This window comes from Osmerus eperlanus, chromosome 14 (genome assembly GCF_963692335.1).
Source record: "Osmerus eperlanus chromosome 14, fOsmEpe2.1, whole genome shotgun sequence".
In the NCBI taxonomy this organism is placed as follows: Eukaryota; Metazoa; Chordata; class Actinopteri; order Osmeriformes; family Osmeridae; genus Osmerus; species Osmerus eperlanus.
Genome location: NC_085031.1, coordinates 17091755 through 17104079, shown reverse-complemented (window position 1 = coordinate 17104079; position 12325 = coordinate 17091755). Strand labels below are relative to the sequence as shown.

General features: G+C 52.0%; 2 protein-coding genes across 3 annotated transcripts; one reads left to right on the top strand and one right to left on the bottom strand.

Annotated features, from left to right (window-relative positions):
- Window positions 1-4184, bottom strand: ints12 (integrator complex subunit 12). 2 transcript variants are annotated; one of them, XM_062478856.1, is made up of 7 exons: window positions 4040-4184; window positions 3598-3764; window positions 3163-3318; window positions 2308-2504; window positions 1940-2099; window positions 1135-1290; window positions 1-1022 (listed from the first exon to the last, which is right to left on the bottom strand). In XM_062478856.1, exons 2-7 carry the CDS (start codon window positions 3754-3756, stop codon window positions 453-455), a joined length of 1398 nt encoding a protein of 465 aa, XP_062334840.1. In that variant the 5' UTR covers window positions 3757-3764; window positions 4040-4184; the 3' UTR covers window positions 1-452. The 2 variants fall into 2 exon arrangements, with proteins under 2 accessions (XP_062334840.1, XP_062334841.1); XM_062478857.1 differs by having other exon boundaries at window positions 3911-4163.
- On the top strand, window positions 4166-11454 carry gstcd (glutathione S-transferase, C-terminal domain containing). The gene is made up of 7 exons (XM_062478252.1): window positions 4166-4448; window positions 4828-5259; window positions 5392-5607; window positions 5826-6068; window positions 8509-8772; window positions 10926-11019; window positions 11441-11454. The coding sequence occupies exons 2-7, from the start codon at window positions 4849-4851 to the stop codon at window positions 11452-11454; spliced, it is 1242 nt and encodes a 413-aa protein (XP_062334236.1). The 5' UTR covers window positions 4166-4448; window positions 4828-4848.
- Window positions 11455-12325: the final 871 nt, after the last annotated feature.

The window sequence follows — 12325 nt, the reverse complement described above, 5'->3', positions numbered from 1 at the left end:
TTCATAGAGGCATTTTATTAGTTTTTTCCGTCAGTAAAAAAAACGTGACATTGATGATCCAGTTGGGTCGAACGAAGAGCCGCTGACACGGTTGCCACGCCGACCGAACGGTGAACGTAAAAATTCAAGTATTCAGTTCCACTGGGCTGATTCCATGTTAACGGTATTTCCTCTCGACACGACACTGTGACCGGACTGGTGCCCCTATCTTCACTGGACGCATCTGGACTTCTGACAACTGTGTTCCTCTCTGATCATCCCACCATCCATCCATCCATCCATCCATCTGTTCATCTACTAAATCAATTCCACATACACCTTATAAGCAAACCTTTCTAACTTGAGCCATCTCTTTCTACCCCCCTGCCCTTCTGTTTTCCCCTCCCTCCGTCTCTTTCTCACTCTCCCTGCCTCCCTCTCTCCCTGCCTCCCTCCCTCTCTCGCCCCCTCCCTCACTTCTTCAGTTTCTTCTGGGCAGCTTTCTTCTTCACCATCTGCAGGCGTTTCAGAGCGTTCAGCTGCGACTCCTGGGAGGTCGGTGTCTTGTCCCCGCCCGCCGCCGCCCCCGCCCCCCCTGCCGCCTTCGCCCCACCCCCGTTCCCCCCCAGGCTCGGGGACCCCCCGCCGGGAGAGCTGGCCCCGCCCCCCCTCCCCTCCCCGCTGGGGGCGCGGCTCAGCCCCTGCTTGCCCCCCGTCAGGGAGGGGGGGGGTTTCTGAGGCACAGATGCAGAACCGGAGCCGTTGTTGCTGCTGCCCCCCCCCAACTTGGTACTGCCCAGGGACGACTTGGCTCCGGCCAGGCCGGACAGTACCACTGGCTTCTGTCCGGAGGGGGGGCCGGGGGGGGCAGCCTTGCTGCTGCTGCTGGGGGTGGAGGAGGAGGAGGAAGGGGGAGGGAGTTTGGAGGAAGGGGGCCCGGTGGAGGAGGTCTTGGCTCCGAAGGCAGCCCAGCCGGTCAGACCGCTGGAGGAGGGGAGGGAGGAGCCGGAGACGGAGGGGGTGGAGGAGACACTGGTGGAGGGCTGGAGACACACACACACAGCTGTAGAACCAACAATCATAATAACATCTCCAGTATGACACAGCTGTGGAGCTTACAACATTAATAACATCTCCAGTGTGTGTGTGTCCCACCTTCCCCTCGGAGCGTTTGAAGGCCTGGAAGGTGCTGCTGGTGTCCGGCCGGCTCCTCCCCTCCTGCTTCCTCACCAGCAGCTCCGCCTTCACCAGGGGGGCACTGGCCCCCCCCACGGGGGACGTCTTCTGGGGCGGCTTCTGGGTCTTCTGGGCCTGGGGTGGGGGGAGAGATAGGAGGGGGTGGGGGAGGAGAGGGGAGGAGGGGGGGGTGGGGGTGAGAGAGGAGGGGGGTTGCGGGAGAGAGGGGGGGGTGGGGGAGGAGAGGGGAGGGGGGGTGGGGGAAAGAGAGGAGGGGGGGTGAGTGGGGGAGAGAGGAGGGGGGGTGAGTGGAGAGAGAGGAGGGGGGGTGGGGGAGAGAGGAGGGAGGGTGAGTGGAGAGAGAGGAGGGGGGGTGGGGGAGAGAGGAGGGGGGGTGAGTGGAGAGAGAGGAGGGGGGGTGGGGGGGAGAGGAGGGGGGGTGAGTGGAGAGAGAGGAGGAGGGGGGGTGGGGGGGAGAGGAGGGGGGGTGAGTGGAGAGAGAGGAGGGGGGGTGGGGGAGAGAGGAGGGGGGGTGAGTGGAGAGAGAGGAGGGGGGGTGGGGGAGAGAGGAGGGTGAGTGGAGAGAGAGGAGGGGGGGTGGGGGAGAGAGGAGGGGGGGTGGGGGAGAGAGGAGGGGGGGTGAGTGGAGAGAGAGGAGGGGGGGTGGGGGAGAGAGAGGAGGGGTTGGGGGAGGAGAGGGTAGAGCGTGACCCTTGATCTCGTCCCTGAGCACCCTTACTATGCGTTTGACCCCTGTGTGACCCCTGACCCCATACATCCTCACCATGCGTTTGATCTGTCGCGTGCAGCGGGCGCAGTACCAGATGAGCCGGGGGTCGTTGGCATCCTTGTCCGTCACCTGGGGCTTGTGGCAGTCCTGGTGGTACAGGTTGTGGCACTCCTGGCATTCCACCAGCTGGTTCCCTGACGTCACCGTCATCTGCCTGGGGCGCCACCACAGAAGAAGACAGACAGGAAGTGGGTTTAGGCAGACAGGAAGTATTTAGAATGTGTGGATTCTGAAGGCTGATCTGTAGAGGGTTGGGGAGGGGTGTGTGGGGGTCTGATTTGTAGTCTTTTTATGCTCCCCCCCCTCTCTCTCCCCCCCTCACCTGCACACCACGCAAGCCAGGCCCTCTCTCCCCCCCTCACCTGCACACCACGCAAGCCAGGCCCATCTCCATGGCGAAATCGTCGGCGCTGGTCTCGTCGAAGCTGGACAGGTCCGGCAGGGCGAGAGGCAGGTCCCGGCTGGTCGCCACGGTCACCGGGGACGAGCTGCTCTCCTGCTTCTCCACCCGGGGCTTCTTAGGGGGGTCAGGCCCCTCGCCCTGCTCCACCACTCGCACCTGGGGAGAGAGGACAGGGAGAGCAGGTGGGGGTGGTGAGATGAGGGGAGGGGGGAGGGAGGGGAGAGAGGACAGGGAGAGCAGGTGGGGGTGGTGAGATGAGGGGAGGGGGGAGGGAGGGGAGAGAGGACAGGGAGAGCAGGTGGGGGGTGGTGAGATGAGGGGAGGGGGGAGGGAGGGGAGAGAGGACAGGGAGAGCAGGTGGGGGTGGTGAGATGAGGGGAGGGGGTAGGGAGGGGAGAGAGGACAGGGAGAGCAGGTGGGGGGTGGTGAGATGAGGGGAGGGGGTAGGGAGGGGAGAGAGGACAGGGAGAGCAGGTGGGGGGTGGTGAGATGAGGGGAGGGGGGATGTGAGGAGCGAGGCAAGGGGAAGTGAGAAGACAGGGAGGGGAGAAGGGGTGTGGGGTAGGGGAGGGAGAAGGGGAGGGGGTGAGGAAAGAAAAGATGAGAGAAAATATTGAGTCAACAAGACTTCTCCTGTATCGGGCACTTGTATGTGCAACAATATTGTCTTCCAAGCCTTCCACTTCAAACCAATCAACCACAACAGACACGTTCCACCATGAATCTGTGCCCCGCCTTCTCCAGAGAGCCCATCCCTCAGTCCTCACTCTGTGCCCTGCCTTCTCCTCCAGAGAGCCCATCCCTCCATCCTCACCTTCTCAGCAGGCCTCTTCTCCACCTCCTTCCTGCTCTTGTCTGAGCTGCTGGACTTGCTGCTGCCGCTGCTGCTGCTGGACGAGGACGAGCTGGACGACGACTTGGAGTCCTGCTTGCTCATCTTAGAAACCGACAGCTTGGACAGCTCCACCTCCTACCAACACAAAGTCCACACTCAGTGCTGAAGCTACAAAAGACAAGAAACAGTTGCCTATGCAAGACAGCAAAACAAGGTTTACTACCACAAGATTACGTTTTTTTTTTTGGTACAAGACTTAGTACAAAAAGTATATTTACAACACATTGAAAATTGACGTTGGGAGAACAATCGCAACCGAAGCAATGTCCGCACTGTCAAGGAATATGAGTAACACTTGCCCAAACCTTTACTACACAGTCCATCTACTATCTCCACTGCGCTCAAGTATCCTACCTTCTGTAGAGATCGGTAGGACGAGTCGGTGGTTCTTCCGGAGAGAGACTCGTCCAGGAGGGCTTTTAGCTTCTCCGCGGAGTCTTTGCTCTTGGAGTGCAGGTACCCCAACCCCTTCAAGAAGACAGGGTCCAAATCCAGACTCACCGACGCAGCCATGACCGACACTGGGAAAGCGGGCACAATAACAGCCGTTTTAATGCTGTGTTTTCAGTTCACACAGGGAATCGATGACATATCAAGCTAATTATGTAACTTGATAAAGAAAATACGTATGTGGCTGGTTAGTAGCTAGATAAGGAAGTGATCATACAGTACTGAAGTCTTGACCATCATTCAGTAGTGAGTTAGCTGATAGCCAGCTAGCATCTAGGCTACCGAGGCTAGACAAGCTTGCGTTCCTAGCTGTGCAGTTTGAGATCGTCGTGTCTGTTTACCTTACCTTGTACTACGTGTTTTCTCACAATGTTATGGTTAATCAGGACATATGTTTAGTGACAACACAACAAGTGACGCTTGCATTACTGCTGCGACAGTAGTGGCAAGAAACGCCTTTACTTCCTACTACGGCCGACACGTCCAGCAGTTATATACGTCCCAAGAAACAACGTGAGGTTTTATTTATTCGTTTTGGCCCAACTCAATTAATTTAACTATTATCTCAACTTTATACATCTCGATTTTAATTATATTAAATGCAAGGGATTTATGAGAAATAATTTTGCAATAGAGCCCTGTACATTTTTTATTTGACTACAAATTAAACCGGATGACTTAAAGTGTTACACAGAGTCAGTTGCGTTCAAAACAACGTGGGTTTGTTGAAACATAAGGAAAACAACACTCACACTGTAAGTATTTTACCTCCCGCGTTGTATAACGTGTATAACGAGTCATGAACTAACAGTAATACAGTACACCATGAACATTTGGTTGTTTACTTTAGTAGTAAAGTTGTATAGTCGGTTGAAGCTGAATGAAAACAGGAGAACACAATCTTAAATTTGCCATGGTTCAATGTTGCTACATTGCATCGTTGTGTTGTTGTTGTTGTTGTTTTTTACAGATTTTGAGCCACCTAGCTTGCACGAACATACACCATCGCCATGCCATTTTAAGTTTAATACAGGACTCGGAAAATTAACCTTCTTGGGTCATTAAGAACTGAATAGCCTACCAACTGTAAGTTGAGAAGAACTGTATGTTATAAACGAGAATTAACATCAACAGACGTCAACACCGTTGGTCGAAATGGAGAAAACGGACTCAACACCGCAGCAAGAGCGCCTCTACCTAGACCACCCCTCCACCTCCGATCTCCCTCTCCACACCTCCATCACTCTCTTCCTCCTCTCCTACTGCGAGTGCAAGTCTTTCCAAGTGTTCCTCGTCTCCTCCAACCCCCGCGGCTCCCCCCGGTGTTGGGGGACGCGGGTGCCAGAGTTCCTGGGGGTGTCGGAGGTGTGCGTGGAGGACCTCCCCGGGCTGGTGAGGGTCTGCCGTCTGCCGGCCGTGCTGGACGGGGCAGGGAGGTACTGCAGGGCTGGGCTGGCTGTGGTGCTCAGACACATCGTCAGCAGGACGGTGGAGGCTGACTCTTGCAGGGGGGGCGTGTCTGCACTGCTGGGTTTCAAGAGCACGTGTCTGAAAGCCTGCGCTGAGGTACGGGAATCATGCTTATAACAGTGTTTGTTTAGATTACGCTTTCATCCAAATAGTTGGGGTGGATTTGAACCTGGAACTTCTTGATATACAGTAACTCCCCTCCCCTCTCCTCTCCCTCTCCTCCCCCAGGTGAGCCCGTGGACCAGGTTGTGTGAACTCAGCATCCCCTCAGCTGTGGAGTCCCTCCTCCTGCGGCCCTCCGACCAATCCCTGCTCCTCCCCGACGCCATCCTCCAATTAGAGAAGACGCTGGGCGAGCCAGTCAAGGTTCACAACAATGACAAGATCCGCCGGCAGAAACTACGCCTGAAAAAGAAGGAGGAGGAGGATGGTTCAGATCCTCAGGTGAGTTCTGGGCTTATGAAACTAAGAACTATGACCTTGATATAAGTAGATTATTACACGTTTTAGCTTGTTGGTTATTGGCTGCTCCCATTATTCCGTATAAATATCTTAAACGACTGTAAAAGCCTTCAGAAATGCCGGATTATTCCCCCTTTTTATATCTAGTCCATAAACGCTCCTTTTTTGAGAATGTTACGTTTGACCTCCAGACTCCCCAGGAGAGCTCAGGCACCGCCCCCCGCCCTCCTACCCTGAACCCGGAGCCCTCGGACGGGCTAGAGCTGCAGGCTGCACTGGCCAAGCTCTCGGTGGGTGCAGTTCCACCTCCGTCCACCAGAGAGTGCTCTGAGATCAGGAAGGTGAAAACCGCGGCGCTGCCTGCCCTGGAGCATGTCTTTGCGGAGGGGCTTTACTTCACTCTGACAGACATGGTGTTGCTGCCCTGCATACATCACTTCCTGGTGAGACCACAAGTTTTAATCAGCTTTTATTTGATCTTTTTTTATTTACTTCTTTAACTCAGGGGAGTAGGTTTCATTTTTCAATGGCAAATCTACCACCCCTTGAATTTAGTTTTATAATTACTTTTATTATTAATTTACTAATCCCAAATTGTCATTAAAAACACGACTGAAAGAGAACCAGGAAACTACTGTGTGCATCTCCGCATAGACTTTACACTACCTTTATAATGTATTTCCGATAGAGAGCACAGGCAAGGTTTAAAAAATATTTTTGAAAAAAGGTTGAAAAATATTTTCCAATTTAGTTTTTGAAAACATGTTTTGAATGGTTGAAAAAATCAAAAAGGGAAAAAAAGGCAAATTTCTTTGGTATCATTGATGAGGACTACTGTACTCTACTCTGCTCCGCTGTAATCTACTCTGTTTTAGGCTTCTCTGTTCTCCTCTCTCCTGTCCTCTCATTCACTATGTGTGTGAAAAAGGTTTTCAAAGGTTGAAAAATAAATAAAGTTTCAACAAAGGTTTTAAAAAGTAGAAAAATATTTTGAAAAAAAGTTTTGCAAGTTTGTGAAAATTGTTTTGAAAGGTTGAAAAACAAATGTGAAGAGTTTCTAAAGATTGAAAAAATATTTTCACAAAACGTTCTGAGAAAAAGATTTGCTCAAAAGTTTCCAAAACAAGTTAACATAATTGATGAGTACTTAATGAGGACTCTACTATACTCTATTGTACTCTACTGAAAAAAGAAACTAAAAATGTACGTTATGGATGAGACTGAGGGAGTTAGCGATGTTGATATGACTGAGAGAAGAGACATGATCATCCACGGCCATAGGAGATGTTTGAAATTGTCGGCATCAAATAGTATTCCAGGCGAATGCTCTATAGTGTCTTTCTGTATTGATGTATGGTCCTGTTACCAGGGTGACACTAAAACAGGTCGACTAAACAAAATGGCTACTTTTTAGTCTTTGCTGTCCTACTAACCACAGTCTTTTTAAACATGAGTATTTGTACTTCTACTTACATTTACATTACATTTAGTCATTTAGCAGACGCTCTTGTCCAGAGTGACTTGCAGTAAGTACAGGGACATTCCCCCTGAGGCAAGAAGGGTGACGTGCCTTGCCCAAGGACACAACGTTATTTGGCAACCTTCTGATTAATAGCCCGATTCCCAAACCGCTCAGCCATCTGACCCCCTACTTGAGTGAAGGATGTTTGTACTTTTGCCATCTCTGGAGATCGACCTCTCCAGACTCCTTCCATACATGGGCCTGGATCCTCATCGCAGAGGTTAGGGTTAGGGATCATCATCGCTCTCCGTATGAAGCCTGTAACTGATCCAGACCTCCTGTGTGTCTCCTCTCCAGGCCCCGGGCACCTAGCCAGAGACACAGACGGCAAATGTAAACACACGGGCAGTCGGGCACCATAGCCAGCGTGTGCAGTAATAACTCCTGGTTCCTACCTGCATGCTGCCCAAACACAAGGCAGATTTCATTTCCCCCGTGTTAAATCCTCATGTTTACCTGTCCCACCTGTGGGACGGCCTAATATAGACCTTCCTTCAGTCTCCCCACAACCACTTGAGACGGATAGACAGTGCCGTCTTCATTACCGTGGTAACAAAAGAGCTCTCAGTGCCACCTCGTCACTCGTCCTTTATTTACACCTTGATTGCTGTGGCAACCGACCCCCTTTCATAATGAGGGCCGTCTCAAATGATGTGTGGCGCCTCGGAGGACTGTCTGGGCTAGACGGGTGCACTCACACTCACACACTCAAACACTCATGTACACACACACACACTCATACTCACACACACACACACACTCTTTCACACACCCACATACACACATCTCTCTACGCCTGCTAGGTAGGTGCCTGGAGGGACTGTACAATCAAAGTCTCTCCATTGCAGATGGAAAGTATCATTTTTCAAAAAGCTGGTAGTTCCCCACCTCCATCTTTTGATTTCAAACCCACCAGTGTATCTTCCTGTTTCCAGGTAGTGGATTCTACAGTGATTCCACGCTGTTAAGCCCCACGGCTGGGTGTGTGAGTGACTAGTTTCTTTTAATGAGGTGTGTGAGTTCATCTGTGGAGTTTGTTTTCACAGTGAGACTGTTATTGGTCAGCGGGTTCCAGTTTCAGACTCAATCTGGCATCTTGCTGGCTCACTGGCTGACTGGCTGGCTGGCTGATTAACTGGCTTACTGGATGGTTGACTGACTGGTTGACTAGCTTACTGATTGACTCTCTCTCCCCATCTCTGTCTCATGTCTCCTGAGGGCTGTGGTGCCATTATGGGGATCCTGGACTCTCGGTTCAGTATAGATGTCACTCCTCCTAGGTCACTTAACTAACTCAATCATCTCTCCTTCTCTCTCTCCCTGTCTCTCTGTCTCTCTCTCTTTGTTTCTCTGTCCCTCAGATCTCCCTCCAGACCCAGGGGTCCTCCAGCATGCTATCCCAGCTGCCCCTCCTGCTGCGCTGGTACCTCCGCGTCCAGGAAGTTCCTGGGGTCGCCCTGGCTGCCGAGGCCTGTGGTCTGGTCCTCTCCTCCCCCCAGGCACCCTCGCCCGGCCCCCCTGCCCCAGCGCAGCCTCTCCTGATCGGTGAAGCGCAGCAGGAAAGCCCGGGGACCGGCCAGGTGGCCTTCGTCGGAGGCCCCAGACCCACGATGACTAAACTGAAAGTAATTGATTTTTTTTTGTGGTTTCACCGTACTTCTTTTGATTGTTCCCCTCTTGTTCTCCTTGCCTTTCTTCTCTCTCTCTCTCTCTCTCTCTCTCTCTCTCTCTCTCTCTCTCTCTCTCTCTCTCTCTCTCTCTCTCTCTCTCTCTCTCTCTCTCTCTCTCTCTCTCTCTCTCTCTCTCTCTCTCTCTGTGTGTGTGGGGTTTCAGGAGACAGTTGTTGGAAAGACTCATGGAGGGCTCTTTTATAGCTGTCACACACACACATGTCCTCTCTCTACACACATGCACACACACAGTCCATCTGGGCCTCTTCTTGCTTATGATTCCCTGAACTCAAACAATAAAACCTTTTCATGCGCTATAGTCAGTTATTGAGTGTCGTTAATCTCCTGAGTTTACCTCTTCAAGCTCGTCTCTGTACTTGTTAACGTTTTTTTTTATTGTGAGACAATCTTTTCTTCGAGCCAAATTGATTTTATTATCTTCCAGTCAGTCAGGCTCCGGAGAGAGCTGAGTCGTAGCCTTTACATGTCCTTTTCTCCGTAATGGAGCAGCAGCCTTCTACTAGCTATGAAAAGAGGCATCTTTCCTGTCTCTCTCTAAACCCCCTCACGGCCACTTCTCTATCGCGAGGGGAGTTAATATCCCTCAGAGACCCAGGGTCTTTCTGAACCGCCTCCTCCTTCCCTCCTCCACACACACACACACACACACACACACAGTCCTCAAGACGAAGCAGCCATAACTTTTTACCGCCGGTTTTCACTGCCCTGCATGGTTACGAATCGAACGGCGATCTTCGCACACTCACACACACACACTCACTGTGTGTGACACTCTTGACACATGCGATATACGCCCCCCTAGAGTGAGACTGCTACAGTCTCTACTGGTCTCCTCTAGTTCTCCTCAGCTCTGCTGGTCTCTCCTGATCTGCTGGTCTCTCCTGATCTGCTGGTCTCTCCTGCTCTGCTGGTCTCTCCTGCTCTGCTGGTCTCTCCTGCTCCTCTCCTGGCCTGCCATCCAGTCTGGGTAGCATGCCGACATGCCCTCTGTGACATGCTTGCGTGTAAAAAGGGCTATACAAATAAATTTGATTTGATTTTTGATTTGACACACACTCATGTCATGTGACTGCCTGTGGCAGGAAGCTGGAGGAGGGGGTGTCGTAAAAGTAACACATAGCTCGCTGAAATGTGTTTAGACACAGATGCGCTGCAGTGAACACACACACACACACACATTCTTAGGTACACACACACACACACCACAGTGGCCCAGCCATGACAGCAGCTGCACTGCAGCCAACCCCCTAACCCTCCTGGCAGGGTGTCACTGTGTGTCTCGTAGGGCACACAGTGACACCCTGCTGTCTGGCACTGTGTGTCTCGTAGGGCACACAGTGCCAGACAGACAAAGAGAGAGAGGGCTCCACTCCAAACCGTGTGACACGCTATCCCTCACCGCTGCTAACCAGCCAGCAGTCACACACACACACGCACACCTCCCCTGTCCTGCTGAGAATATCTGTGATGGCCAGTGGTAACTCATTTTGGTCTCGTCCTGAAGAAGGCCCTGTCAGCCACAGTGCTGCTTCCTCCTCAGCCGTGTGTGTGTGTGTGTGTGGCTGCCTTGATTCTGACAGCTTCCTGCGCAGGCCATCTGAGAGAGACCACAACGCTGTCTCCTGCTGGTGTCTCCAGGGGATCAGCTTTGCTCTGTGTGTGTGTGCATACCTAAAGTACATGAAAGTGTGTGTGTGGGTGTGTGTTGTTATGGTATCATACCAAATGTCTATAGTGTGTGTGTGTGTGTGTGTGTGTGTGGGCATGTTTAACTGTTCTTTTGGGGACCTGAATTCCCCTCAAGAATAGTAAACTGTTCGAGGGTTTTAGAGGGAGTGTGGTTAGAATGACCTAACAGGGTTGGGAGTTAGGGATGGTTTTATGGTTAGGGTTAGGGTCAGGGTCAGGGTTAGGGTTAGGGTTAGGATTTGTCCACACAAGAATAGCTACACAAACCTGTGTGTGTCTTGGCATCATGTCCAGTATTCATATATACAGTATGTGTTTATGTGTCATGTCCTGTGTTTACAGTTCATGTGTCTTGGTATCGTTCCCAGTGTTAATATTTGTGTGTGTGTGTTCCCCAGGGCCGAGGCATCGAGGCCATCTTCTCTCCTCATCCCTGTCCATCCTGGTCTCTCTCCTGGGACTGTCTCCCTGCCTCCGTGAACCCCACTGAAGGTAAGACTCCCTTCATCCTCCTCCTCTCCTCTCCCCTCTCTCCTCTTTTCCCTCTCCTCCTCTCCCCCCTCTCCTCTTCTCCGGGTCCTCCTCCTCTCCCCCCTCTCCTCTTCTCCGGGTCCTCCTCCTCTCCTCTCCCCCCTCTCCTCTTCTCCCTCTCCTCATCCTCTCCCCCCTCTCCTCTTCTCCCTCTCCTCCTCCTCTCCTCTTCTCCAGATCCTCCTCTACTCTCCCCTCTTCTTTTCTCTCTCCCTCCTTCACAGCATCAACACTCCTAAACGATATCTCACTTTCTCCCTCCATCCATCTCACCACCCACCTTCTTTCATCCCCCCTTTCATGTGTGTGTGTGTGTGTTTCTCTGTGTGGGAGGGAGAGAGAGTGTCCAGCCAAGCCTCTCCAGTCTCTAATGTGTTTCCAGGAAGGTACTTCTGATGAATTTTAAAGTGTCTCAGTGTTTTCTCTCTGTTAGGGGGGGGGGGGGGCAGGAACACACACACACACTCTCCACACAGCCACTGCGCGGTGACCGTGGCAGCCATCGGTTGCCGTGGTAGCCATATCTGGGAGGTGGCTGTTGCCGTGTCGATTGCAGTCCTTGGTGTTGCTGGTGACGCAGAGACATGAGTTTCTGTTTCGTTCCCTGTCTTACCCTCTCTCTCTCCCTGTCTTACCCTCTCTCTCTCCCTGTCTTACCCTCTCTCTCTCCCTGCCTTACCCTCTCTCTCTCCCTGTCTTACCCTCTCTCTCTCCCTGTCTTACCCTCTCTCTCCCTGTACCCTCTGTCTCTCCCTCACACACACACACACACACACTTTCTCTCTCTCTCTCTCTCTCTCTCTCTCTCTCTCTCTCTCTCTCTCTCTCTCTCTCTCTCTCTCGCTGTCTTACACTCTCCCTGTCTCTCTCTCCCTGTCTTACCCTCTCTCTGTCTCTCCCTGTCTGTCTCTCTCTCTCTCTCTCTCTCCGTCTTACTCTCTCCGTTTGTGTAAAACTCTGTTGCTGTCTCTCTGTGTCTTTATCTCTCCTTCTATTTATCTCTCTCTCTTTTAGCTCACTACGGCAGCAATATGACCAAATACGGCTGTTGAGATTAGAAATGAGAATGTTCATGTTTTTGCACATGTATAAGAGCATGATGTTGATGTAAGACTCTTCCACTCTTCGGTGTGAGAGTGTGTGTGGGAGTGTGTGTGTGTGTCCGTGGTTAGTTACCTTCTGTTTATTTTTTATGTAACAGGATTTAGGATCCCTCCCTCCCTCCCTCCCTCCCTCCCTCAGCCGAGAACATCCCAGAAAGGATTTT

Bases quoted from the DNA above. Each gene is read 5' to 3' on its own strand.
- ints12 (XM_062478856.1), bottom strand. From the start codon at position 3,756: ATGGCTGCGTCGGTGAGTCTGGATTTGGACCCTGTCTTCTTGAAGGGG. The intron at 1,291-1,939 runs GTGAGGATGTAT...CCCCCACCCCAG, and splicing joins CGCGACAGATCAAACGCATG to GCCCAGAAGACCCAGAAGCC. The intron at 1,023-1,134 runs GTGGGACACACA...GTGTGTCTCCAG, and splicing joins TCAAACGCTCCGAGGGGAAG to CCCTCCACCAGTGTCTCCTC.
- gstcd (XM_062478252.1), top strand. From the start codon at position 4,849: ATGGAGAAAACGGACTCAACACCGCAGCAAGAGCGCCTCTACCTAGAC. The intron at 5,260-5,391 runs GTACGGGAATCA...CTCCTCCCCCAG, and splicing joins GTCTGAAAGCCTGCGCTGAG to GTGAGCCCGTGGACCAGGTT. The intron at 6,069-8,508 runs GTGAGACCACAA...TCTGTCCCTCAG, and splicing joins CCTGCATACATCACTTCCTG to ATCTCCCTCCAGACCCAGGG.